Raw genomic sequence first — 25,458 nt, forward strand, 5'->3', positions numbered from 1 at the left:
GTCGGCGCGTTAAACCCCACAATCAATCAATTACATACAGACTACATAGTCAGACCGCTCACCCCACCTGCAAAAACCTTTCGATGCGGCACGATGAGTGTTCAGGACCGGCTCCATCAAAGCCATGAGGTAAGAGCACGACCATTCCACTTTGCAGGAACCATTTGGCTGAAAACATGCACCAAGGAATTGCTTCAGCTTAACAATGCTGAAATCTGACAACACGTTAAGCCTAAATGCTTCCGTGTTCAAAGCACATAAGAAAACTTATGCGCCTTAAGGAATTTTTCCTCTTCTTGGCACCCTTTCATTCATATTTTAAAGAACCTTGAAAGCCATGTTCTGCATGGTACCGTATTTACTCGCGTAATCCTCGCACTCGCGTAATCCTCGCACCCCTAATGTGAGCCACCAAAACTTGGATTTTTTGGTTCCTCGCATAATCCTCGCACCCCCAACTTTGCAGCGGCGAAAGTTGCCTGCTCGCGAAACCCGCATGGTGCACGCGCTCTCCAACGCGCGCCCTCCCCCGCCGCCTCTCCGTTCGGCGGAGAGCGCTGTGTATCCAAGGCCATCCAGGCGCCCCAACAACCTGCATGGCTACTCCCTAACAGGCGCCCTAACACGCTACTCGCACTGTACTTGAGCCGGTTTCGCGTGCGCGCAACTAGACTGCGTTCGCGCAGCCCGCTGTCGTGTCGTCGTGTCGCCGTCGTGGTCCCGTCGTTGAGCAGCAGCAGTCAGTGAGTCACTCGCGTCAGTGGTGGATATCTCGCTGCCATTTTGAGAACTTTTTGATCTCTTTGTTTTGTGCTTGGTGTCGCTTCGCCATGGGGAAGAACGCCAGCTACATTGCCGCTTTCAAATTGAAAGCGATAGAGTATGCGATCGAACACGGCAGCCGCGCCGCAGGCAGGCACTTCGGCGTCACCGACTTCAACGTGCGTTACTGGAGTAGGGCACGCACGTGACACCGACGAGATAGGGCGCGCGCCAGAAAGCAAAGGCGGCAATTTCATGAACGCTGATCGACGGGAGACTGTTTACGTTGTAAATAATCAAATAAAAAGAAATAGCTGCTGTTGGCAACACTGAGCTTACATATACAAAAAACGACCGCTACATTTAGCGGGACTGGCAGAAGGCAAATTGGCAACACTGTGCACCGGATTTTTTTTCCCCGCATGATTCTCGCACCCCTATCTTCGCATTGACTTTTCCGAAAAAAAAGTGCGAGGATTATGCGAGTAAATACGGTATTGAAAAAATAACAAAACTTACTGCAGACCAGTGGTTAAATAACTTGCCCATCCCTGTGCAACCCTGGGTTCGATTCCATTCCTGCCATGCTTTTTTTCCTTTTCTTTTTTAGCTATGTGACAGCGTGTGGATTTTCTAGTACCATCCACTGCTCACAATGACAAGTTTTTCCCCTCACTATGCACATAATGCTTTTACATTGAAAGAATACTTGAGACAGTGAATCTCTTTGTAGGTCCTCGTTAAAATTGTCTATCTCACTGAATCTTCATTTAATCATTTAAATTTTATCTAAAAAAACTTCGTCCTTTTCTTGAACATTTGTTTTTGGTTTATGTGCATTCTTGAAATGTACATATAAAGTAGACGTGTGTGAATATAAATTTTCAAACTATCATTAAAATACAAATACAATATAGGCCACTTATAGCAAACCCGGTTTTAACGAAATAGCGGCTATAACGAACAAACCTTTGTTTCCTGTTACCATTTGTATACATAGATTTTGACTCGAGATATAGCAAAAAGCAGATATAACGAACTGATTTCAGTTTATTGATGTGTTCGTTATAAGCGGGCTCGACTGTAATAAAATTTGGTTACGAATGAAATAGAACATTTTCGAATGCGAATGCTAGTAAAATCTTGTTACAAGACACACTGTTACAAAAGGCACTCGGTAATAAGTGAAATATTTGGTTGGTTTCCATAGGTTTGCCATGTTACCAATGTCGCATACAAAACACATGGTTACAAGAGACGCTCGGTTACTAGGGACAGCTTTTTGAAGTCCCTAGAGTAAATTCCTCACTATTTAAAAAAGACTTGATGGATGAGGGGGTTGATATGAACCATTCATTGGAAAACCCCCTGGGAGATGAAGTTTGGGCCTCCATCCAAGAGACCGCACAGGTTTCAGATCTTTTGAGGAGTTTGTGCCTGCAGGTGTGGCCCTTTTACGCTCCAATGTGTTTACAGATCACATGACCCTTGTGCTAGGAAACGGTACCCTAAAGGAAGAACCGGGGGAAGACGATGATGACGACGACATTAGAGGGCAGAAAGTGTTGACAGTTGAGGCTGACGAACATCTAAGAGCACTTTAACTGAATTGGTAGCAACAGGAAGGCTTGCCAAGCAAAGGGCTTTAACTCCAAAGGTTGAGAAGGAAGCTATTAATATCTGCAGTCACAAAAACTGCTATGGATGATTTTGTTAGGCTAGCCTGAGCAATTCTATACAGACATGTTTTAACTCACTTTGACGCTGATGTACATAAAGTGGTCTAGTCCAATTCCTCAGCATTTTTAATATTTTTAGTTACAAGAGACAAGTTTCCCAGGTCTCTTGAGTGTCTCTTGTAACGACGTCGTACTAGTAAAAAATAGGCTTGTGCGAATAGTAATATTTTAGGTCGAAGCGAATTCGAAGCGAATAGTCCTTGGGGTCGAATATTTTCGAAGCGAATTCGAATAGCTGTCAGGTGTCACTGACAGCTGTCGCTGAGGCGGGACCTTCATAAGAAAGTTCTAAGTAAAATCTCGATGATACGAATCTCGCGGGACCGCGAAAAATGTTTGTATCATCTGAAATTCGTATGAACCAGCACAGGCTAAAAAACTGAGCACTAGAAAAAGTTGTTTATTTCTTTTCTTATTTTCGCGTGGTGAAATCCGTGACGTTTTTCCGCATTTTTTAAACCTCCATGTCACCGAGCGGTAAATTCTGGACTTTCGTCTCCTCACTCGCGGTGCCCAAGCTCACTACAGGAGCGTTTTTACACGCAATTCGTGCGCATCGGCGTTGCCCACGTGATATTTTCACGCTCGCGTCGGCGATTCCACGCTCGCGGTCGCCTGTGCCTCGGTCAGAGAATGACGCGCGGGGCAGTAGGAGGAGCTTGACGATTTGCGACAATGGGAAGGCGTGCGCCTCAGGGCGGCAGTTTCGAAGCGCTCGAGACAGCTGACTGGGTCCGCCGGAGATGTTTAGGCTTTGCACCCCGGCAGATATTTCATTGGCGCTTTCTCTAGCGGCGCGGATGATGTTTTATATCACCGTTTTCGCCCACATTATTAGCTCATTTACCGCACAAGAAACTTCGTGTGTGCTTTGAGCGGCATTTTAAATACCAGTTAGAAGTGGTGGCTCCAGCGCCCCGCACCCACCACTTCACGACCGAAGCTGCCGCCTGGTTGCCGCGGCCGGCCGCGCTCCGCACAGCATGCGGGTGGTTCCGCGGCGGCGCCAGCGCGCCTGTGGAGTGCGCGGCGCATTTTCGTGAACAGAAAACCCAGAAAACAACAGCCCGGTCGTTCCTGGAGAAAGAGCGACAAAGATGGGAGAAAGACTCCATGGAGAAAGAGTCCGTACGTCGCCGGCTTAGCTTGTCTTGGCTCCACATGAAGTCAAGATGTATTACTGATATCAATGGCACTGTGGCTTACCTAACGAAACCGAAACTTGAACGAAGTTTTGATATTCGTTCACCCCGAATACTTCGAAATATCGAAAATTTAAAATTCGAGTCGAAGCGAATTCGAATACTGTAATATTCGTTCGAATATTCGAAGCGTCCGAATATTCGCACAAGCCTAGTAAAAAATGACTGAGAATCGAATAGAATATTTTCGAATACGAGTATCTTTGCTTTACTGTGTATAAAACTTCTGAAACATAGCTACAAAATAAATAGTTTAGACAGTCAGGACTTGACACGTCTGAGTTGTTCATGAACTAGTGCTTAATAAGAAAACGGTACAAGAAAAAAAAAATACAATATGGCAAAACAGTGCAATGAATAGTTGGAAAACATTGCCGCAAAGACATGCGGGTTCCTCAACATGCTGTGAACAGAGGAAATATATTTGACTGGCAAGATTTCCGCCAGTTGCAGTCAAAGCAGCCATATAGTTGCTGTTACCGTAAGCATTGCCAACAAATAATAACCCCTGATTCCCCCCTTCTGCCCTTATATTGACAGGTAACTTCTATTCAACTATTCAAGGTTTGCACAAGTAGTGTTCTACATCAGCTAAAATACACCAGAGTTTGAAAACACTTGCTTCGCGCAATGCGTACGACTGTTATTATTTCTTGAACAGCTTCGGCGTCGCGCAAGCAAGCCAACCTTAAGAAGCATGTAGTGCGGTGAAGCAAGTTCGCGTGTCGTGCGGCAGAGCCAACTTTTATTGCTCTGTTATTAAAAAATTTCGCTCGTTTGAAAACCTCAAACAGCAATACTGCGCTGCGAATTGAATCGAACAGCAAAAATTATTCACCAAGTATTCAAAGTTTTCAAGCCTCCAATACAAATAGAAACCTGCTGCAATGATATAAAAGCTGCCTTGAGAGCTTTTGCGCTGAGGCATGTGAATGTGTTCAAACCTAGGCAGTTCATAGAGGTAAACATTAGCTGCAACAGCCTAGGTGGGATCGAATCACCCATTCAGGCAGTTTTCACAGAACAAAAAGCAGCCTGCACGCGAGGCCCATTTAGGGGCACCAACCGACCTTCCCCAGAGGTGACGAAGGTGTCAATGACGACCTGGGCGCTGTTGTGGAAGTCGCCAAACTGGGCCTCCCATATGACCAGCGTCTTGGGCGTCTCTAAGCTGAAGCCGTACTCAAAGGAGAGGACGGCCTCTTCCGACAGGGGACTGTTCACAACCTGCGCACCACACATCAGATGGAGCATATCAGCCACACAGCAAGTAGTACAGTTGAACAGTGCAGAACACGAGATAAAAGCAGAGGTACACAGGATGAGTGCTGTCTCGCTGCCACGGCTTTTGTTTCGTCTTCTGTGCTGGTTAAGTATGACTCTAAACAAAAAAGCCCTATTTTCTCTTTTCATGCAGCAATTGGCTGATGCATGTGCAGTAAATGCAGGTAACTATTATAACAGCACTTTCGGGTCACTCTTGATTGGCAGGCATCGATTACTCTAGTGCTAACCCAAGTCCTTTGCTATTACCTTTGCTATTAGATAATCAATTGTTTACCTTACAGCATTCTTATAAGTCAGTTATTTGTTATCTACGCGCAAGCAGAAATTCTTGCAAAATGGGCACTGACTACAATGATTAATTGAATGAACGATATACAACATCAACACAGTCCAGGTAAATGTGTGTATTTTTTTTTTTTAAATCGTTGGTGTTGCTTTGGCATATAAGGCATGAAATTTTTGTCTGAGGTTACTGCTGTGCAAATTTACACTATTTGATGATTGACAAGCCCAAGCGACACCAAAGATTTTTGAACCCTGCTGGGATTTTAAAAAAATGACGCATCAAGAGTGTTTCACAAGGGTGTTTGTTTCCTGGTGGTCACCTAGCGATTAGTTGGGCCTGCGGCCAGTAGCAGAAGTCTCACAGCAGGCAGGAGGTGAGTTGAAACAGGTGATATGTGGCGAAGATGTGGACAACTAATTGGGTGCACAAACGAGGCCTGACATGCCATGAAGACAGAATGCACATTTAGTTCGTTAAAAACACCGTTTTCTCCCGATAACAATGGTACATACCAATTTTATCACAAACTTGAAACAAATAATCAATATATTATGAAAAACAGACGCAGCAGTGGCGACTCCCCTGCCATTTTCCAGTGCTCTCTTTACGACGTCACGGAACCTTGTTTGTGCGATTTGCGATTGGTGGCCAACAACCTGAGCCACCCCCAAGAAACACCCGCTTTTCTGATGGAGGCGAAAAGCAAAAACGCTCGTGTGTACGAGATTTCGGCGCACGATAAAGATCCCCAGGTGGTCAAAATTAACTGCAACACAGATTGTAGGCGGGCCAGTTGGTACATAACTGAGTCACAAACTGAGTTCGTCTCGTTCTTGCGCTGTTTGTGACTCGGTCAAAATTAATCCGGAGCCCTCCACTACGGCACACCTCATCGCCTGTGTTGCATTGGCACATTAAACCCCACAATCAATCAATCAAATCAATCAAGAAACAAGACTGGGTGGGCGATTGTAGTGGGACCATTTGAGCATATCGCTTGAATGCAAAGGTGCATTTAACGAACTGCCAACTAAGTTTTCCGTGGTAGCTCATATTAGTCAACTCTCGATAATTCAAAGCTGCTCAATGGGAATTACCGGTTAATTAGAAGTGATGTGCTGGTCCCGGCAACGTTACGTGCAGTCAATTGAAGAAGTTGCTGGATAAATCAAAGCCAGAAACCATTAGTTAATTGGAAGTTATTTTGGATAAAGACCACCAAGGTGGCCGACATTTCTTGATAAACTTCGAAATTTTTAAGCGCCAAAGCAATGCTGTGCAGTTTACTACGTCGGCGCAATCGCAATTGAGGCAGCACACAGTTGATAAAGGGACAGCCCAATGAGACTGGTGCCACCGTATGCATCTCTCTCTTTTGAAGTTTTCTTTGTTGCGCACAGCAGTGTGTAAGCAGCTTGTGTGGTGGATGCTTCAGGCTTCGATTTTAGCCACAAAGACTCAACTATCATGGCAACCCGTCTCGTACGCTTGACCTGGCGACGACAGTCGAGATGCTGTACAAAATCAAAAAGCGATATGTGTTGCGGACAAATGACAATGCTGTTCTTGTGCTTTTTGTTTAATTAGAAGTTTGGTTAATTAAGTGTCTTGCGGTCCTTGTGGACTTCATACGAATGCGAGTTGACTTTACACCCCTCCTGCCCGTACTGCACCACTGTGGTGTCAAATTTGACAGGTTTTTCACTATTCTTTTGCACCAAATTCGAAGTTATTGAATTCTTGTTCTTTCAAACTGAGTGAAGTTGTATTTTGTCTTCATGGCCTGGCCATTTGAATGCCTGCCCTTGGAGCCCTGCCGGCGTTCACCCTTGACTGCCCTGACCACTCTGCTCCACAGCAAACGTGCCCCCCACCATCTCGGCTGCCTGAGCAGCAGTGCCCACCTCGTAGTGGCCCTGGGGTCCCTGGCCGGGGCCCAGGCCGAGGTTGTTGAGGGGCACCAGGTGCTGCTCGGTGGTGCGGTCCACCAGGATGGCGTGCCTCTGGCTGAACGTGCCCCGCCCCACGTCCTGGCCGCAGATGCGCACGTTGAAGCCTGCCAAGGGGGTCGGGGAGGTGGGCACGCTGTCAGAGCACTTTCCCCGTGCGACTGCAAAGTGGACCTCACACCAGCCTCACGAATGCCATCTGTGTTAAAACAGCCCAGTTCACGATGGAGCAGAAACAATAAAATGTTTGCGAGGTGCCAAAATTTCCCGTTTGCTCTCTCGCGGTGCTTTGGTGTGCTCCAAAAAAAAGGCAACTCGACGGGGTTCACATTACGAATGCACGTGTCATGCGGCATTTGCGATTTCTCCCAGAGTTTGGAAGGCGGGGGGGGAGGGGGGGGGGGAAGAGGAAAGAAGAAGAAGAAGAGCTGGAGGAGGAGGAGGAGGAGGAAGGGATTCAGTGAAAGGCTGCACGAACCCCCTGAAATGTCTCTACAAACTCCTTGACACCTGTTGATCCTCTGTTGAGAACCCCTGTATCATTTGAGTTCCTGAGATGAGCAGAGCAATGCTACAGGCATCCCAACTGGGCATGTTTCGAGCGAGCTGTCACAAGACACAAAATCTATGGAAGGACAACAATGTTGATGCCAGTGCGACAGCTTCACTGCTGAATTATGTGTTGCCCATGACAGCCGAGCGTGTGATGCCATAAGATGCAAGGACAATACTCACGCAGGCTTGACATTAATGTGAATTTATGTGCTTTATGACGGAAAAGCTGAAAGTCGTAAAAGCACATTTTATAGAAGAAAATTGAAAGGAGGAGTCGAAACCACCCCAGAATGCTCACAAGCTTCCTTATATACATGTTACTTTCAGCGCGACAGAAAAACAAGCCCCAAAAAAGTTGACTAAAACCTTCGCTACACTACTTCCGTGCAATTATGATACCGTGAAGCTTGCTCACACAAAACCGTTACAACGGAAACAAAGCAAACATAAACTGAATTAATTGCACCCTAACTTCTGTTCTAACAAAAAAAGTCCACGGATCCACTCTGGGTGACCCACCTTGAAACAGCAGGGATCCCAAGGCCAGGGCCTCTGCCGTAGCCCATTCGAGGTTTGTTCCCTCCTCGATTTTGCGAAGACGTTCGTTGATCAGAACCTTGTTCAAATGAGGGTGGACCGTCTGCAAAAGTCACATTGGGGCCGTCACGGACAAGAACAAGGGGAACCAGAAAAGAATCGCAGAGGAAGCGAGAGGAGCCATGCTGTGGGGACTCACTGCGTCTCTGGGGACCTGCACCGATCTGGCCCCCACATACTTGAGCAGGTTGGGCTCCACCCCGGTGTCCCAGTAGGTGATGGCCGAGGGAGCCTGCGTCATGTCACTCCAGCGGCCCTCGAACCTGGCAAACTGGGAGAAGACGGGGAGGGGGCATTCAAGGGATGCGCTCAAACAGGGCAAGCACTGCTGGGAGCCACCTGAAATGCAGTAGTACGGCTACAAAGAAAAGCTATACAGCTTTCATGGGAAAATTTGCAATGTGTAGCCCCTTCTTGCCGTTATCCTGCAATGCTTGGGCTTTTACAAGGGGTCCGTATCAAATGTCCCTACTGAGTAGTGGACTAAAACCGTGGCCACTCTGCATTCATGCTCTTCTCTGGCACAGTCACCTCGCATCTCTCCATTTTTGCTTCCCTTTTCCACAACTTAATGCAGAGTAGTTGGATAGAGAACTTACTCAAAATGACCTGTTTTTTTTTGTTTTTTTTTCTCATTAAACTTTGCTCCTCTCTCTTGTAGTTGAAGAAAAATTAAAGAAAAAAGAAATGGCTGGCTATAAACAGTCAAGGATAAAGAAAGCACAAAATGACAACTGCAGGGGCCATATTTTATCGTTTCACATCTTCTTCATCTCCATCGATTTAGAGCCTCAACTTTTCTTGTTTTTTTTTTATGTCAAAAACCAAATTGCTCAGCAAAAAGTTTTGTTGAAGAAAAATTTATGCTGGTAGCCGTGTGGCAGCATTCATGTGAATGATAAATTTTCCTTCACAAAACCTTACACCACCTTGAAGGCTTTCCCTAAACCTGTTCAACTTACTAGTACTGGGGTATTTTAATGAGCTTGCAATGGTTTTAAAGGGCCCTAAAACAGGAGTCATTGGCGCGCACCTGTGCATGACCATGTGTCTTTTGTGTGACTCTAGTTGAGTATAAATTTGTCCTGGTGCAAGCATGAATATACAGTTATCACCAATCTTGAGAAGGAGCCACTCAATTAGAGCAGCAGTGAGGAATATAAGCCACCAGCAGTGTAACTTAGCACTGAGTGGATAACTGAAGTCTACTGCAGGAAGTCCAGTGACCTCCAGGTTAGCTTGAAAAACCCACCAATCACCCACAAATCCACAATTATACAACAAAATCTCCAGAAAGATATAAGCATTTCTTGGCGACCTTAACGGGCAATTACACGTGAATGCACTAATCATTTCCTTGTACCGAGTAGTTATACAGGACATGAATGTAACTATGGCAGACATTGGAAATCATGAATGCAGATGACATTCAGGAATATTCGGACAGAAAATGAGACCATATGAGTGAAAAAACGCTCAAGAGTGTTGAGTCTAAATTCATCAGAGTGACCACTAAATCCCACTGCCAAATTGGTCGGGCATAGACAAAAGATGCAAGTGTACCCATGCTGTTCATAACTGATGTCACCACACAAACTGTGACTGTTTAGGATCACACATAGTAGCTACGATGACAAATGCTTCTGAAAACAAATTATAGGCAAAGCTAAACTGATGCGTATTACACTGAGAATTGTGTACACAGTAACAAAAACAGTCAATGTAAACTGGTGCCCTTTGCACTGCTGCTCTATTGCCCTCAAAAAGAAAAGGAACCAGCTACGCAATACACGCTGGCCTCTCCAAAGCAACAGTTGGCGTTCAGTCTTTCTTTTGTGCGTACCGGTGGAGTGTAGGTGTCAATGAGCTTGAACTGGTCACCAAGAAAAGCCATGTAGTCTGCAATGACTCGCTGCTTCTCCGAAGCATCCAGGCTTCCCTCATCCTGCACAGAAGAAAAGGTGGGAGGAAGGTTTCGAGAGTTAGAAGAGTCAATAGTGCCATAAATATGAATACTTTGCACAGAATAGAACATAGCCAAATTTGGCAAAAGCTCGTCTGGCAAAGAAATAACGTGGCCAGAATGAGCAGACACTCAACAAAATAAAGAACTGCATAGAAACAGTGATTTTTCAGCGCCAAGCTGCTTTTCGTTCCATATGTGAACAAGCAAGCCGTACAGCCCTAGAAATGTTATTGTTCTTTTATCATTGATTTTTATTTTGGCGAGTGTTTGTTCCGGCCATACTTTATGCAAACTTCAGACAAGAAGGATTCGTGGTTGCTGAAGAAGTTTGTTGTTCAGGTGACAGCACTTGTGTCTCACGTGCAGGGAAATGATTCACCCGCTGTGGCTCAAAGCAACCCCGAAACACTTTTCAATGCCACTAGAGCATAAGTGTCGTTTGTAACCTAAGGCACACTTTTATGCATCCAAGTATAGTGAAGCAATTACCTATGTTTTTAAAGTATTTTGGAGTTCGGAACTCAAAAATACTTCAAAAGTTGTTGAAATTTTCAGACAGCACTATTTAGTTTCAAGTTAAATTAAACACCGTATTGCACACTTTTATATTGGAAAACACTGAATGTTCACACAAGCCTCTTAATATTATTATTTTTGAGTGTGAGTGCGTGTGTGTGGGAATTACTTTTACCAAGGGAAATCAACTCGGTTAACAGAAAGCTTTCACATGCTTGTATAAACTCACTATTCTTGGTCTTCTCTCATTTTTTTTAGCCTTTTATCTATACATAAAGTGTCACTTCTTAAGGTAAGAGCCCAAAAGCATATCTTATCACACCAAAAGCAGTGATATTGGTGTACAGTGTATAAGGTGCGAGAGAAAAGGCTGCATTTCCAAATATTACTCACGCATTCGAGTTGTTGCAGAACTGTCCTATATGAGCGTTAAGCTCTTCATACCACTGTGGAAATGTGCGTAAAAGCCACCAAAACAGTGTGTGCTGTGCGGCGAAGCCACAAGGCTGTGCAAAGGTAGCACTATTTTTCATTTTTGTACATTTCAAATACTGATGCACTTCCAGCAGCAAAAGTGCACTGCAAATTGAACAGCTGGGACCATTTTCAAATTATTTGAACTTATGCGCATTCACACAATTGCCCCTGGTGATGGTATTCACCACCAGGGTCATAGCCAGAAATTTATTTCGGTGGAGGGTATGGGAAGGGAACACTAGCGCCAAAAGGAACACTAGCGCTCGTTTACATGCTGCCTCAAACCCTCCCCCCTCCCCCCTTCCCACTCCCCCTGATTATACATCCCTGTTCACCACAGATCATCAAACAGTGAAACTTCGCTTAAACAAAGACATTAAGAGAAGACACAGACACGAGCGTGTCTGCGTCTTATCTTACTGCCTTCGTTTAAGCGCTGTTTCACTGTTTGATGATGAAGTAGCCCAAACCCAAACTTCAGCCACAGATCGCCCTAGCAGCAGCAGCCACCAATCACCTGCAGCCTCTTGGCATACTCGTTGGGGACGCTGTCCCTGGCGTGGATGGCGTCGTACATGAGGGGGTTGGTGAAGGTCGGGTCGTCCATCTCGTTGTGGCCCCAGCGCCGGAAGCACAGCATGTCCAGGAGAACGTCATCCCCGAACCGCTGCCGGTACTCCATGGCCAGCTGTGTCGCTAGGGCCACCGCCTGGGCGGTCCAAGAAGAAAAAGATCTCAGGCGATGCTTCACTGCCTTGCTCGCTACTGGCCGCCCCGAAGTAAGAACAAGACAGGAGGGGACTTCCTAGGACAGCCAGGTAACGTCACAAGCGCCTGGCCTAGTTCACAGGAGAAGAAACTGCATGGCCGCCACAATCAGCATTTCACTCCACACGCAACCCCAGAATGGATTGTGGCCACTATCATTTTATCTGTCAGGTGCTGCTACCCTCTCCAAATCTTTGTAGTCCACTTTAGTTTTTGTTGTGACATTATCTGGTTGTTCGTGTGTGCCCACTGCAACGAGCCATTATGCCTCCAACATATATTCTATTCTTCTTGCGCTAATCTGCTGCCTGATGCATCTGGGCAAGGAAGTCCATATGGAGTGTATACCAAATGTAACCGGCTAATAATAATAATAATAATAATGTTTGATTGTCTAGGTACAAATACAGCAAAATATCCAGCTCACATAAGCCCACAGGCTTGTGTGCGTAGCTGGGCAGCCTTTTACTGGGCAGCCTTTTACCTTTTACTAAACATTTACTATTTTAATACAGTTCACCAGTAGTTCCTCAGGCAAGCTCATAACCCACCTCATACCTATTTTTGTGCAATAAACGTGGCTGCCCGATAAAATGGAGGCACTGTAATAAACATTTATATTTGTTCAGAAAGTTCTTTTACATGTAATTAGTTGAATGAGTGGTTTATTGTGAGCAATTTTGGGACTCCTGTATCGAACATGAATGGTACAGATGAAGAATTTCTCCGTGATGTTTCCTGTTTCACATAAAAAACAGCAGGTTACTGTGCACCACATAAAAATTTGTATGGCACTAGGTCATGAGCTATATATTTTAAAAATTCATGTTCACTGTTGAATGCTCTTTCAGCTAAGAGAAACAAGTATAACAGTTACTGAAAACATTATTGCAACAAAATAAAAAGTTGGGCGACTTGGTTGTTATACATACACGGTGTTGTCCTTGTCATTTCTTATATTCTTTGCATTTTCTTTGTTTTTCACGTTTATTAATCTGCAGCAATGTATATTTGGTGAAGCAGCACAAAAAATTTGGAGGAAGGCACAATAGAGAAGGGAATAACCCACACAAGCACAACTATCAACTGAAGTCGTTATTGAAAAAGCACAATATACAGCAAAAACACCACACACTGCAAATGTGCATTCAAGTTTAAAAGAGAAGGGCTACAGCTCTGACATGAATTAGTTCCATTATTTCCCTCTTTTTGCATTTTAATCCAAATTTTTGTGCTGCTTCACTGAGTATACACTGCTGCAAATTGAAATAGATATTGGTGAACAAAAAATACAAATATATTAGTTAAGGAAGAACAAAAACAATTTTTGCCACATTTTGCCAGTTTGAACAACATTTGGCAGCAATGTGAAGAGCCCACGTTTGTTCCCGGCTGCGGTGGCCGCTTTTCTCATGGAAAGCAAAAACACCCGTGTGTTTGAGATTTCGGAGCACGTTAAAAGATCCCCAGGTGGTCAAAATTAATCTGGAGCCCTCCACTACGGTGCGCTTCATCGCCTGTATAACGTAGCGCATTAAACCCCACAATCAATCAATCAAGCACTCGTTTGTTTTCCTTGTAATGCCGGAGAAGTTATCCTCACCTCTGGATCATCTCCATTCACATGAATTACTGGAGCATCAATCATCTTCATGATGTCGCTGACGTAAGTTGACGACCTGCCATAAAAAGGTGGTGAGCGTTACCCAGCGTGAATTCAAACAGCATGTTTTGCTGATTCTAATAAACATGAATGTTGCTTATTATGTTTTCTTTGGTTTTGATTTTGAGCACATCTCATGTTAGACTTGCACCTTTTGTCAGCTGACACCAAAGTGCTGCTGACTGAGTTCATTCACACATGCAATTAATATTATAGTTCTGACACAGCTCAAATAGGACTTATTTTACATGCAAAACATTCTGGACAAAGACTGTGACTCTGTCAGAAAAGCATTTACATTCACTTGCACAGCCCCACACACCTAAATGCAAGGAAAAAGAGAAAAGCAAGAAATAGTGCCTCGAAATTTCAGGCTTGTTAGATAGCAAAAAAAAAGAAAGAAAAGAAAACCCCTTTGAAGCATATAGACCTGCAATGCACAATCTTGAGCCATAGCGTTCCACTAGGGCTTACACAAATGTGCCATCAGTTGCTATATTTTGATCCACACTTTATTAGCACATCGACATTTGAGTGCACAATATAGCTGTAAGAGCATACATACTATTAAAAAAAAAACTTAGTTTGCTGCCGTGAGCTAACCAAAAAGTTGTGTGAATACTATGTGATATGACAAACATTACATGTGCTAATTACGCATCGCAGCAGTCAAATCCAACTGTGTATTATGCAAGCACCACATTACCACTTGAGATCGGCATAAATTTAAACAGTTCAAATGCACCTGCATCTTCATCTTGCAAGGCGTTTTCCCACTCTGGTTTGAATTCTCTCAAAAGGTTCTGAATGAAAGTCGTGTTTATACTTGCGAACCAGGGTGAGGGGGAAATATGTCGAAGCATGTCACCCAGGCATTTTACTGCTGTACCTGAAAGTTGCCTGAACATGCCTCTTATTTGCAATTGGAATTTGCCAACTTTATTGCCCGCATAACACTGAACACTGGGGTTCCGATAGAATGTGCACTGTTTGTGGCAAAAAGCCAGCTTTCAGTATTGCCACCAAGGTTTCATGACAGAAAGAGAAGGGAAGTGGTTCGTCTTGCAAGATGGGCTAGTTGGAACGAGATTATTGAGTGAAACCAGCGTGAATGAAGTGAAGACAAAGTGAAAGACACGCAAAAAAAGATGCACTTGTGTATTGGTCGCCCTTATGTTTGTCCTCAATTCTGTCTTCGTTTTGTTGATACTGGTTCCACCCAATAAGCAGTTACTCTTCTGCACCGTTCAGTTGGGATCGACTACTGCAAGCAGGTCCACTGATCACTCCTCACCTGCCGTAGTTGGAGGGGGTGGTGAAGCCGATCTGGTTGTTGACCACCAGGTGCACGGAACCGCCGACGGTGAACGCGGGCAGCCGAGACATGGCCACTGTCTCCATGATGACCCCCTGGGCGGCAAACGAGGCATCGCCGTGGATCTGCACGGCCAGCGCTGGGAAGCGGCCGTTCCAGGAAGCCGTGGCGTACGTCACGGGGTCCAGGCTCTGCAGTCGCGCCCGTGCCTTGCCCACGGCCACGGGACTCACACCCTGCGTTTGGGGCGGTGGACAGTGATGGCACCTCAAACTACACCCATCGAAGGTAACAGAAGCATAGCAGCATGCGATAACAAACAGCAAAAAAGCAGCAACCACGGTGCATGCACCAATTGTAAACTAGGATCACTGTAACGTTACAAGCAGCTTACAGGCAAGCTGTAAATCGCTAAGCTTCCAGGGTCTTGGGCCGCCAAAAACAATTTTCTCAGTGGCGTGTGTTCAGCGTGTAGAAAAAAAAAAGTTATTAAAAATTAAAGCCGTTCCACTCAATCTGAAAGCTGTTGGAAGTGCAGAGCAGTGATTCGCCATAACGGGCTGTAGTGCCGTTATCCGTTCACTGCTACCACCCAATGCAGTTCAAATTTCCTGCAGGTCAAATAAACGTTTTTCCAATCCAATCCAATCAAATTTCCTGCCTTCGCAGTGCTCACACACCCCCTGCCTGAAACTGCACTAGCCGGAGTTCTGTTGTTTTGTGCTTGCTTTTCCTCCCGCACATGCCGGCGTTGCACTGCCACTTTTTTTCGCTGACTATCATAAAAACCAACCCAACGAGCGTTCCTAACTAAATGAACGCGAGCGCTGCCAGTTAGTTACATATATTTTGCCTCAAATGTACCTGCAGTTTTGTTTGCGCTAAACAACGGGGAGATGTATGACCAGCACCAGCGGTTCATGAGTTTCAAATCCTTATGACTATATAAACTGCTTGGCTTTCGAAGCCTCTAAATTACGCCGCGCCGACAGCAGCTATGACAGAACGCTGTGCACGTGGCTCTACTTGGGTCCAGCGAGTGAGCTATGACGACAAGGCGTGGTCAGGGGTGAGACAGCCCAAAGAGATTTGGGAGCAGTTTTCGGAGCAGCAAAATTTCGATTTTGGAGCAGAAGAAGCTTGATTTGGAGCAGGTAGGGACATTTAATACATCGTCTTGTGAGCTTAAAAAAATCACAATTTCAGCAATTTGAAGGGTCAAGTACACATTCCAATCAGTTTTGAATACACGTACACTGAAACAGCCTGACGCGAAAGAATTTTTAAAGAGTATCACAAAGTTCTAACTGCACTACCTTTTTCCTAACTGGTGAGATTGTGTTGTGGCTGTACGCAACACTGACAACAAAACTGCCGTTAACATTATCAAATTTAAGGGCTCTGCAATTGTGGCGTGTTTTTTTACCGTTTCAATGCTAAAATTAATATTTTTGTAATCCCAGGCTGCGTTGTACGAACGAGTGTAGTCACGGCAACAGTTGAGCAACTTCGAGCTAATGGTCGCATGCCTACCCGTTGCAGTCCGTGGGGCGCACGTCCACCCGGTGATCATTTGAGTAGCGTTACTGTTTAGCCACCTAGTTTTGGGCATTAAATTTCACTTCGCATACATCAAGTGTTATTAGTCGCGTGCTATGGCAACCATGCAGTCCTGCAGCTATTGGGCGCTGCCTGGACAGGTCGCGGCGCCGCAGCGCCCCGCAACTTTCGTGCCGACCGTTTCCTCCCGGGCCGAGGCTCGCGATCGCGCTTCGAAGCATAGCAACACCTCAGCATTTTATAACACCACAACGAGCCAAAAAGTTCAATTCACGAACCCGATTATAGACGCACGCCACGCATTTCGCACTCAAGGAGAAACCACGCCGAAATCGTAGGCCCCACATTTCAAAACTTTTTTTACGAGCCGCGCAACTTCTCGTAATCTCGCACCAATCTCAAACCATATCCCCGCGTTAACGTCACTGTTCAGAGCCACAATTGATAGAATGAATAGACTGGAACCCAGCTGATAGCGTAAAATAAACCAGGGAAAATATCGGCGATGCGCAGTGAGCGCGTGAAGTAGGCAGTAGCAGGCAGATCAGGCGGCGGCCATGTTTGTAGCCACAGCGATGCCTAATCGGGAAGGCCGTTTCAGCGAACCCGGACAGAAAGCCAATCGTGTTTTAGAAGCTATCGTTTGCTTTATTTCTTCAGTCTTTCTATTTTTGTCATTTCTGTGTTTGCAATTGACCGCCAATAAAAGCAGTCACTGGGATGCGGGAGGCTTTCGTCCCCTCCGGAACTGACATGAGCATCAAAATCCGCGCATTTCAGGCCCTTTTGGAGCAGTTTGGCGCAATTTTCGCAATTTTCATGCTTTTGGAGCAGCTTGGCGCAGGAAAATGGAATTGTATCAAAAAGGCGCAATATGCGCAGCTGTCTCACCCCTGCGTGGTTCTAAAGTGCCCTGCACTTAAAATGTTAAAGAGGTCCTAGGTCCTCCGTTTTATAATGAGACGGCGATTAATAATGCCGTTGAGAAAATGTCTTTCCAGCAATGCAATTGTGGTTAGAGGTGAAGCCGACCTTAAGGTGATCAATGTAAGCTTTGTATTTGCAAGCTGGCTTTCTCACATCACAGTAAAGGATGGCGATCTTTGAAAAAAGAATGGCGACAACCCTCCTTTGTACTCCTCTCCACTGCCATTGCCTCTTTCCAGAGTCGTGTGCTCTTCTTGCCACATGCGGCGTCTCTCTACCCTCTGACACTGCGCAATGCTGTGCGCTCTTTGGCGGCCACCTGTGCAGCACACTAGAGCCTGCGCTGTGATCGGCAGGCCACGCTATAATACAAGGTCACTGTCTCTACCCACCAATCGTGTGTGCCCTTAGTTGGTGACATAGAGATCGCGTGAATGGCCTTATAATTCAGCATAGCAAACACCCATTATAGCTAAACCCCAACATAGCAAATACAACCAGAGCGCCAGCTTTGCTCAACTTCCCTCTTCAGGGGTGAAAGGGCTCTCATCTTTTACAATTTATTCACAATAATTTTTTTCTCTTCTCCCAATTTACTCCAGCAGCTTTAGTTCAGATAACAATCATCTTCACTATTCCTTGGATATTATTTTTGTCTGAGCGAATAGTGATTTTCGCTTTTGATGTGAATAATGATTTTGTTCGATCGGTTTTGAATCGAAGCAAATACTTTGCAATTGTCAATACAAAAAGTGAAACATCACTTCCAAGTGCTAAAAATGGATGGGAAAAAAAAGAAACCTGACCGGAGGCTTGTCTGCGAAAACTACGGAATATCATGCGAAAGCATCGCATATTCTTGCTTATAATGCGTCATCCAACACCCCAGTATGGTTATGCCAAATCAAATAACGAATGCTATTAGCAAAATATTCAATGTTTCAAATATTTGCATAGCTGTAGTTTACCTATTACACACACATCTTAACTACTTTGATAAACAGTGTGAACACTCGGACAGAACATTGAGTGTAGAGAATGAAAGCTGACAGGGACTTTGCAAACACTTACCCTAGCTTTCACTATTTCTTTCTCAATAGCAACGTACTTCTGTTGGCATTTTTCTTGTGGGATGGATGTTCATTTCAAAAAATGTCCAATTCACATCCATTCCGTTTGTGATGTACTCAGAGTTGCAGGGCTTCACACATCAGCCAATCAGAACTTGCTCAAAACAGACGCTTCGAAACTAATATAAAACGGACAAAACTCAGAGTTCCGCCTCTGGGCACCCTCAAAGTACGCACAAGTAAAGTTTAAATTTTACATTCTGTAGGATGGCATGTTTCATATCTTTTGCCACCCTAGAGATCGAAGACCCGTAATGAATAAACAGCTGACCACATTGAATGGCACCACTGAAAACGATGGTTAAAATACGTCTAGCAAGGCTTGTACCTTTCTGTGTATGTTTCCTCACGCAAGCGTGCACTATTTGAAAAGCATTGTTAGAGGGTTAAAGCAAAGAAAAGATAAGGTCTTGCGAGAAATTGAGGTAGTACCTCCAGGTGTGAAGGGTTAGGCAACAGTGTGGCATGCAGGGGACCTCCGTAGCCTGGCAGGTCCACAGACGTGCCTGCGGCAAGAGAGAAGCTTGTTTGTTGACCTCTTCCGGCCTCCTTTCCCTTCCTTTCACTCACTCAGGTGGGAGAGGACATCGCCAGAACCCTTGATGCCAGCTGGAACTTCAGGCATCCCTTTCATCTGAGAAGGGAGCAGAACACATGTATCACATTTCCTCACGCAAGAATGTCGTGAGGCAACGTTGGAAGATTAAAAAGTCCATCCTTACAGAACGAGAGCAAACCACATCGTCTCCAAGAAGGAAGGACTACATCGGTTGCAAGGCCTGCTACGCCAGAGGTCATAACAAAAAAATATTGGTACATGCAAAATGGGTCAATTATATTTTGTTGTCATTCTTCGCCTTAGGTACGGACATAATGAAATAGACAGAAAAACTCACTGAGTGCCCGCTGACACAGACAACTAAAATCACATCTTTTAAAGAAAAATTAATCTGCGATTCTCAGCCCAAAACAGCAATTCAGAGAAGCTGCTGTTCATTGTGGTCTGGTAATTTTCTTTACATTGTAGGCCCTCATCTTGAAGAAACATAGAGTTGGTACACAGATGTGGTGTGAAGCACCCTGTCTATGGGTGAGTTAGTAAAAGAACAAATAAACTTTATGCATTTTTACCATGCTGGCAAAGCCAAGGTAACCGAGACTGTCGGCATCGAGCCATAAACAGGGCTGGCTGCATTCAACTGAACTGAATGGAGAAGACATTTTTCTCGGCACTTGACCAAATCCTTATTCCACCGCCATACGACCACAGCACGTGTTGACTCCTGCCGCCCTGGTATGGCAACACTATATACTTTGCGTCTTCAGACAAAATTTGTGATGCCTTCAAAGCACTCATTGACCACAACTGCTAAGCAATCAGCCAAAACCGTTTAGCAATTGCTTCAAATAAAAACAGCCTTTGATGCAACAAGCACAGGCCCACCTTCTGGAATATCCGAACAGGCGGGAACTGGAACAACTCTGCAAGCAGGTTAAGTCGTCCCCTGTGGGGCATGCCGACAACAATGTCTGTCACGCCGGCTGAAAGGGAATTCGGGGACGACATGAGTGCACCTCTGCAGAAAGAGGCCCAAGATGAGAAGGGAACGGCATGCAGTGCCCCAGGTAAAAAGATATGCTCACTCTTCGGTGCCTGGCTGAAGAGCTCGTAGAAAAAGGCCATCATGCTCTCCGCACCTTCTCCCCCATACCGTTTCACGGTGGAAAACTTTGCCGCCAAGAAATTGTCGAATGCCTGCAAGGTCAAACAATAATAAGACATGATGCTGGGCTAGTTGGTCCGTGCAACTTTAAACAGAAACTGCAGAAAACGATTGTGGGCAACCATCCCACCCCCTGACGGTTGTGACATGACAAAGTGAGCACGGAAATCACACATTACCTGAGATCTGAGCAGGATCTCTGCTATTTTCTTTCGCTTCTCAACAGATGGCCTGCCCTCGTTGATGAGGCTCTCGTAGCGATCTGCGAACCAGGACCTCCTGTCCTTCTCCTGGGAAACAGAGGGCAAGCGTTACATGCAGACCAGGCACAGAAAGTGGCAAAATATTCTATCTTTGTGGAGAAGCATGAGGAAAACAAAACGATTTGCAGTAGGAGGTCTATATTACACAGCATAGACATGTCAGGGAAATCTTTGATCAAATCTTGTTGGGGAGACATAAAGATCACAGGTGGACCACACATGTGACATAACACAGTGGTTCCATGACTGCTCCGGAGAACCCTTGTGGGCTTGTGAAAGTGATGGGGACCCCACGATGGAGCATATGTTGATCGGGGTCATAATGTCAAACAATTTGCACTTGCAGCTTACGTCGCCCACACAATTATTCCATTCCAGACTTTTGAGCTTGATGTTATTGACAATGTGTGTCATAATGTTAATTTGCTCTCTAATCTAGAAGTTTTATAAACACCTATATGCTGCCTTTTCTGTGTCTCGTTTTCCTTCTCATAGCGCACGTGTTGTGCAAAATGGGCTGTGCGGAGAAACTTAACGTACGTATAATGTGGTGAAGCCACCTTTTTGCATAGCAAGCAAGTGCTGGCAAAATCGAGGAAAGAATTGCGGAGAGAAACGTTTTGAGCGAGGCTTCGCGGACCCCTCAATTGCTCTCATGGACCCCCTGGGGCCCGCGGACCCCCGTTTACTGACATAACAGATAGCGCCAGGCAGAAAAGTAGGTGGAGAAACAAGAGGTCAGGACATTTGTGATCAAGATTGAATCCAGCTGACACAGCCATTGGAGAGACATCCTTGCGGTGGGCAGCAACCAGCTGATGATAAAGAATTCTGCATACCATGTGCATGAATTCCAGACCAAGGGGGCCACAGTAGGCTGCCTTCAGGTTCTCCACAATGTTTTCGACGTTGCTGCCAGATATGGCTTCTGTCGGTGTGAGACCGTGCGTCTGCAAGTCCAGGTCTTGGACGTGGCTGGAACGAGCAACAGTAGTGAGCAGTTAAAGCAAGTGCTAACGATCGGCCTTACGATTAATGCTGATGAGAACTTTGATCTTACGCTGCTGCTGATGTTCTGGCGATAGGATTGATATTCGCAACTTTGTGCCCACATCTTCTGTATGCATTGACGAGACCATGAAGCCTGGGGTCTTCTTTGGCAGCTGCATCTATGACTGGAAAACAAAATGAGCACATTACAACTGAAATCCTTGGAATTTAAATCCATCATGGTGTCATGTTACACAATGGCTGGTCTAGCAAAGTGCAAAACACTCCTGACATTACTGATTTATTTATTTGTTCATGTAATACTTTGTTTTATTGATGCTAGGATCGTAACAAAGAGAGATTACAATACTAAGTACAATTATAAAAGTGAAAAAAAAAAAACACACACACACACATTCCCATATAAGCATGTACAAGAAAGTATATTTTGCCACACTTTAACAATGGCTAACCATCAAGTTTGATCACAATCGAAAGTTTCCCCATCTGCACCATTAACAGTGTGTTGTGGTAAACTATTCCCATTCTATAACATCAGGAAAAAATGACGATTGAAAAACAACAGTCTTGAAAGGTCTAATGGGTGTGTCATGATTCAATCTTGTGCCATGCTTGCCTGGAATGTGTATACATATTCATCCTTGGGAATTTTTATTTTCCCAATCATTATACAGAACAAAATGATGTCTTAAGCTGTTGCTTTTGCCTTCTGACTTGGCGCTTATAAATTGCATGAATTTAGCACACCAATTCCTGAACCCAGCCTCCTGTATATAGAACATACAACAAATGCCGCCAGCCCCTAAATTCAGCATATATCTTGGACCGATCTCTTAAAATTAAGTTGGCCTCTGTTGGCAGCTTACACTGCCACGAATACAAATATGCCACTCGTGGCTGCAACAGTTGCAGAATAAAAGGCCAAAAGCTGGAGCAAGAATAATCGTCTCATACACTGTCCTGCACTGCGATTTGTGACATCACAAGTTGCACATTCTGAAACACAATTAGTTAAGCTCCTGAGCAACCTTTTTTAAGTGAACAGTAAGGCAGGAACAGACACAAACTTTGGCTCTTAAACATTTTCAAGCACATTTTTTTTTCTCACTAGAACAGATGGCAAGTTTTGTTCCAGTTTAAATTTTGGTCACATGTATTGTCGTACAAGTACAGTCAGAACATATATGCAGGTGAACGCAAGAGAGCCATTGCCCCTTTTTTACTGTCGCTGTCTGTATGCTACGACGAACAGAAAAGATGAGATTACTGGCGCAATCGGCTCCATGAAGTGTCTTGCCGTGAGCTGATAAATTGCGCGAGCATTTTGTACTTATCCACCTAGTTGGCAGAACTGCCCTTGCTTGAACAACTTTGTAGACGGTCTCTCTTGATAATGTGACATGATCTTTTTACATCATGGAAAACTAAAAGAGAAAACGACAGCTTTAATGATTTATTTCTAAATAAACAGAGCATTGTTTTCTGCAGAAATAAAAGACCTCAGGAGCCTTGACGGTGCGATTCAGTTAGAAGAAAATAACATTCAGTCTTTAGTGTCCCCTTAGCGGATTTTTGTTGCTGCAGAGATTACCTGTGACATTTCACACACCAAAGCATGCGCACAAGCTATAACAGGCCTAGAGTAAAAAACACAAAAAATGGTCCAGAAGGAGTTATAAAAATCGACATTTGCTTTATGGATGTCAAAAGGACTGATTTTGTTGGTAACAACAAACTTTGAAAGTTGTGTTCAAGACTGCATTGTGCGGGTACAGGACTCAACTGACAATGCCAGAAAAGCAGTTATGTCGAGCTGCTTAGAAGATTAATTTCATTGTTATTTGCCCTCCTTTGAATGCATTTTAATTGCACTCACGGCAAACACTTTGTGTAAAGGTGCATCACAGGCACTCCCATTCCGAACGTTGCATGTACGTCAGATGTACCCGGGACTGAGATTCTATCGATCTGCCTGAAGGGCCCATGAAGACAAAATACAAGTTTGGTCCATTCAAACGACTGCCTTGTCCCAACAACAATGATGCGAATTTTATCACAAACTTAAAACAAATAACCGAAATATTAGGGAAAACAGATGCAGTGGTGGCGACCCTCCCCAGCCACTTTCCGGCAACGTCTTGATGACGTCACAGAACCTTGCTCGTGCAATTGGCAGATGCCAAACTACGCCACTGCCAAGAAACGTGGCTGGGCGAGTGTAGTGGAGCCCCCTAGTTTTGTTTGATCATAGCACCTGGATGCGAACACACAGTTAACACGCTGATAACCAAGTTTGAAGTGAGGGCACATATTACTTCACTCCTGCCCATAACACGTCACTGTAATGCAGATTGATTGTGGGGTTTAATGCGACGACGCAACGCAGGCGATGAGGTGCGCCGTAGTGGAGGGCTCCAGATTAATTTTGACCACCTGGGGATCTTTAACAAGCGCCGAAATCTCGTGCAGACGGGCATTTTTTCTTGTCGCCTCCATCAGAAAAGCGGCGGCTGCTGTCGCCGGGAATCGAACCCGCAACCTCGCGCACAGCAGCGCAACGCCTTAGTCACTGAGCGACCGCGGCGGGTACGTCACTGTAATGCGAAACTTGAAAGTGTTTCAATATTGATTGCATTTTCTCGGTAGAAACGTCTTTTGTGGCTGGAGTGGAGCTCAGTGAGTTAACAACGGTCACCACAGGCTAGTTCTTTCAAATGGAACAAAGTTGTACTTCATCTTCATGGCCCCTTTGAGGGTACACTGGGCGTACCAGTATCTTGGAGGCTAAATGTAAAGCTAAACTATATCGAGCATACACGAATCACAGCGGGAATCAAACGTGCCCCGAACTGGGAGTCTTAAGAAACATCAAATGTAGCCAGTACAGGTCCGTCAGATAACCACGCTGATATATTCTGAGCAGTCCAGAGGCGCTCCAGTCTTGCTGTTCACCTTACAAGTCAAAGAGAGAGCAGTCTGTCTTGATTTTAACACAACAGGCAAAACCGCTTCCACTCGTTGACTAGCCGGAGTCAGTACTGTTAATTATTCAAATGCAATTTCTAACTCCGAAGTACTTTTTGCCTCTGGGATCCTGATGCGTCTGATGTACTTTTAGACACGGCGATAGAATACAGTCCCTGGTACGTACAATGCGCCAGCACACTCTGGTATCAGGGTACGTCTGACGTGCCTTTGGACACTCTGTTTGACAGAATAAACGTAGCAGCAGCAATTCCCTCGACATTTTATTTCATTAAATCACCCAGTCCAGCTGTATATGCATCTACATCAGACATTTCGATGCAAGGGCCAGCTTTTCAAGCAAAAGAAAGCATCGCCACACTTTGGCAAGCATATCATTGCCTCATAGGTGCAAAACAGAGGGAATAGGGGAGCCGATAACATCCAAGTCATTTAAACTATAGTGCATTATCAAAGTGGTTCTGCAGGCCACAAGGTGTAGAACCTGATTGCACATGTGTTCCGCGGAACTTTATCACTTTTTTTCTTTTGCAGTTATTTTCCATATGTGAAGAACACCAGTTTTAAGGCTGCTATTCCCGCCGTACAATTACTGCCGCGACTGTTCCTAAGAAATATTTTATGCGTAATTGAATACACGCACGTTAACTGGCAGTGGGCATAAAAGTTGCGCGTGCTTTACTAAATATTTTTACAAGTATAGCGCCTACATAACACAATTTGCGCGTGATTCAAAGACACGCTACATGTGTGCGACTGAAGCAGCACCTGTGGCC

At 44.9% G+C, this 25,458-nt stretch overlaps 1 protein-coding gene across 1 annotated transcript in view; it reads right to left on the reverse strand.

The window, feature by feature from the left end:
* Positions 1-25,458, reverse strand: part of LOC144149524 (2-oxoadipate dehydrogenase complex component E1) — a 34,075-nt gene that overhangs the window by 7,728 nt on the left and 889 nt on the right. Inside the window, exons 2-17 of the mRNA XM_077681136.1 lie at positions 21,747-21,861; positions 21,526-21,661; positions 20,603-20,713; positions 20,344-20,455; positions 20,144-20,241; positions 19,270-19,333; positions 19,132-19,205; positions 15,062-15,318; positions 13,708-13,783; positions 11,854-12,045; positions 10,221-10,322; positions 8,517-8,648; positions 8,300-8,420; positions 7,181-7,332; positions 4,774-4,930; positions 68-168 (exon numbers count right to left, since the gene is read on the reverse strand). Of these exons, the coding sequence (XP_077537262.1) occupies positions 68-168; positions 4,774-4,930; positions 7,181-7,332; positions 8,300-8,420; positions 8,517-8,648; positions 10,221-10,322; positions 11,854-12,045; positions 13,708-13,783; positions 15,062-15,318; positions 19,132-19,205; positions 19,270-19,333; positions 20,144-20,241; positions 20,344-20,455; positions 20,603-20,713; positions 21,526-21,661; positions 21,747-21,861 (2,000 nt within the window). The remainder of the gene's footprint in view (positions 1-67; positions 169-4,773; positions 4,931-7,180; positions 7,333-8,299; positions 8,421-8,516; positions 8,649-10,220; positions 10,323-11,853; positions 12,046-13,707; positions 13,784-15,061; positions 15,319-19,131; positions 19,206-19,269; positions 19,334-20,143; positions 20,242-20,343; positions 20,456-20,602; positions 20,714-21,525; positions 21,662-21,746; positions 21,862-25,458) is intronic.

Source organism: Haemaphysalis longicornis, unplaced genomic scaffold (assembly GCF_048455015.1).
Source record: "Haemaphysalis longicornis isolate Haplotype H1 unplaced genomic scaffold, Haemaphysalis longicornis Haplotype H1 scaffold_8, whole genome shotgun sequence".
Classification (NCBI taxonomy): Eukaryota; Metazoa; Arthropoda; class Arachnida; order Ixodida; family Ixodidae; genus Haemaphysalis; species Haemaphysalis longicornis.